The sequence below is a fragment of the Lepidothrix coronata genome, unplaced genomic scaffold (assembly GCF_001604755.1).
Source record: "Lepidothrix coronata isolate B3197 unplaced genomic scaffold, Lepidothrix_coronata-1.0 Scaffold28, whole genome shotgun sequence".
Lineage (NCBI taxonomy): Eukaryota > Metazoa > Chordata > Aves > Passeriformes > Pipridae > Lepidothrix > Lepidothrix coronata.
In genome coordinates, this window is record NW_016690208.1 from 1429526 (window position 1) to 1432309 (window position 2784).

Consider the following 2784-nt stretch of genomic DNA (forward strand, 5'->3'; position numbering starts at 1 on the left):
CAAAAGACAGCCCCTATCACAATTACACTGAAGAGCCATGCTTACTCTGGGTACTATTTCCATAGCTTCTTATCATGGTTTCCAATACCCACACAAAAAGAAAAGACTCCACATTAAGGCAGGGCCCCAACATTATTTTAACAGGACTGGGGTTTGCAGCATATACACATACATTCTGTGGTAAGAGGTCTCAAGTTACCAGTCTCTAAACTAGCCAGCACTCAAGGGTATCAAATGGAGAAAGACCTCTTCACTCTGACATATTTTCCATTTCCCCTCCAATTATTTCCTCTAAATGCTTTTCTGCAGACAGGTCTCAGCTTCTGCTCAGGGGACCTTTCATTATTTCATTTTCTAAAAGCCACAGCATTATAACTTGCTGCTAGAGAGACAGCTGATGGGACACAGTGAGGTCACAAGTTCTCCAGGGACAGGAGTCATCAGAACGAGACAGAAAACACTTTGATTCGTTTATTTTCCACCGGGCAGATAAAATCCCCAGTTCTAAATTGGTGCCAGTAGAGACACACCAAGGACTAATATACCCCCTTGTGTGCTCAGTCTAAAGGAGAGGGGCAGAGTACCCCAAAAACATTGACTGTCCTTCGACAAACCCTCCTCTGACCCTACAGCCACACATTATCTATGACACCACTGCAGCACTGCCTGCACAGATCCTCTAAAAAGATTTACAGAGTTAGGCTGCCAGTACTTAGAAAGCATGAAAACAGCAGAGCCAACAGGTGAACCCGTTCTGCTCACAGATTTCAGGAGATCCATTTTCCCCTTCTTCTTAGAAAGCTACAGCCCAGCAAGTTTTTCATTTGGGTGACAGGAATTGTTATTTTCTTCCTGTGTCTATGGACAAACAAGTGGATCCTGGACTATGACCTGAGGCTCAGCAAAATGTGTTTCTGCCATGTCCTTCCCTTGGCATGATCCCAGCATCCCTGGGGTATACATTGCATGGACTCTTCAAAGTTATCTAGAAAGGATCCCAAACTCTTTGAATTTTACAAAAAAACTCCTTTAGTCTATAGCTAAGAAAAAAACCTCTTGTTTTGACTATGCTTTCATTGTACCAGATACAATCCCTGTGCCTTCTTCCCAGTACAGACAGCACACCCTGCTCAAGGATACCCTTGCACAGATCCAGAATTTGGGGCTACTTGCAGCTAAACAAGCAATTAACCCATATCACAAACCTTTCTGACAGTCAAAAAGCTTTATAAGCCATCCAGCAGCAAACAGCTTAAAAGAAAAAGTGGGGGTGGGGGAACGAGATCCAATAGATGTTGTCACAAACGCAGTTTGCTGAAAGAGAAGAACCCACACAAGCATCTGACCAGGTACCACAGCAGTCGCCGCTTTTAAGGCAAGTCACCAGCAACCTGCATGCTCCTCATAGCACAAAATAAACGACCTTGATAACTAAAACCTGTGTATCACTTAATACAATTAATTACCAAGCCAGGAACAGGCTGAGGAACCCCCCCCTCCCCAGGTGTTGTGTGTCTGCGCTGGAGCAGATAACCAGCCGGCCCGGTCTGCAATTTACTCAAGTTGCAGATGATGAATGCGAAGGTCACATGAAGGGAAAGCATCAGTATATTGCCTGTCACAAAATGGTAGCACCCGGGGATTTGAGCATACAGGAGAGCTCTAACTCCGTCCTTCCTATAGCCTCCCCGCAGCTCCTGACATGGCATCCGCTATGGAGGACAGCGAGCCTGGGCTGGGGGAGGGGGACGGAGCAGATTAAACTTAAACACCCTCCGCATCACACTCCCCCCACAGCAGCGACAACATCCATCCCTGAGCCCCGCGGCCCCGCACGGAGCAGGGGATGGACGCGGCTGGTCCCCCACGGGCACTTCGGCCCCTCCGTTATGTAACAGCCGGGGGCACGGGGGGGCCCGCACCGGCCGCCAAGGTGCGGCAGAGGCGGGGACCCCGCTGCGGAATCCCCCGGGCGGGGAGCCCTCCCTCCCTCCCTCCCTTCCCCGCCTCTGCGAGCCCCTGCACCGCAGCGCCCGGGCATCCTGCGGCGCTGCCCGCGCACCGCACACGCACCGGCCGGGCAGCTCCGAGCGCAGGGAGCGCTGTCCCCGCACCGCGCTCGGAGCCGCCGAGCCGTGCTGTGCCCGCACCGCGCCGTGCCCACACCGCGCCGTGCCCGCGGACCCCGCGCTGTCCCCGCGGCGGCTCTGCCCGCGGGCCCCGCACCGCGCTGTGCCCGCGGACCCCGCGGCGCTGCCCCCGCACCGCGCTCGGAGCCCCCGAGCCGCGCCGTGCCCGCACCGCGCTGTCCATGCGGCAGCTCTGCCCGCGCCCCCCCGGGGGACCACCACCACCACCACCCCCCCATCCCCGCACTCACCTCCCGACGAAATTTTCCAGCACGGAGCTCTTGCCCGCGCTCTGCCCCCCCACCACGGCGATCTGCGGCAGGTCGAGGTTGGCGTTCTGCCCGATGGCGGCGAACGCGTCCTGCAGCCGGTTGACCAGCGGGATGAGATCCTCCATCCCGCGGTTCCCCATGGCTGCGGCGCTGCTCCTCGCTCGGGGCGAGCTCGAGCTACCCCTTCCCGCGGCGCTCCCCGGCTGTGGGGCGGGCGGGCAGCGGCTCCAGCCCGCGCCCCTCGCCCCGCTCGACGCCGCCCGGGCTCCGCTCGCCTCAGCCCGCCCGCCGCGCCTGCAGAGCGCCCCGCGCCGCCGCCAGGGGGCGTTAAAGGCGCCGGCGCCGCGGTGCACCCCGGGAGTTGTAGTCCGGCGGCTGAGGGG

The 2784-nt window shown here is 57.4% G+C and overlaps 1 protein-coding gene across 16 annotated transcripts in view; it reads right to left on the reverse strand.

The window, feature by feature from the left end:
* The window catches only part of DNM1 (dynamin 1), a 66761-nt gene extending 64114 nt beyond the window's left edge, over positions 1–2647 (reverse strand). For 15 of the 16 annotated variants that reach the window (XR_001873998.1, XR_001873999.1, XM_017810085.1 and 12 more), the window contains exon 1: positions 2381–2646. Coding sequence is in view for 14 of the 16 variants with exons in the window: in XM_017810085.1 (XP_017665574.1) it covers positions 2381–2541 (161 nt within the window). In the remaining 2 variants the exon portion in view is untranslated. Of the gene's footprint in view, positions 1–2380 lie in introns of all 16 variants that reach the window. The other variant, XM_017810087.1, reaches the window with a different exon arrangement.
* Positions 2648–2784: the final 137 nt, after the last annotated feature.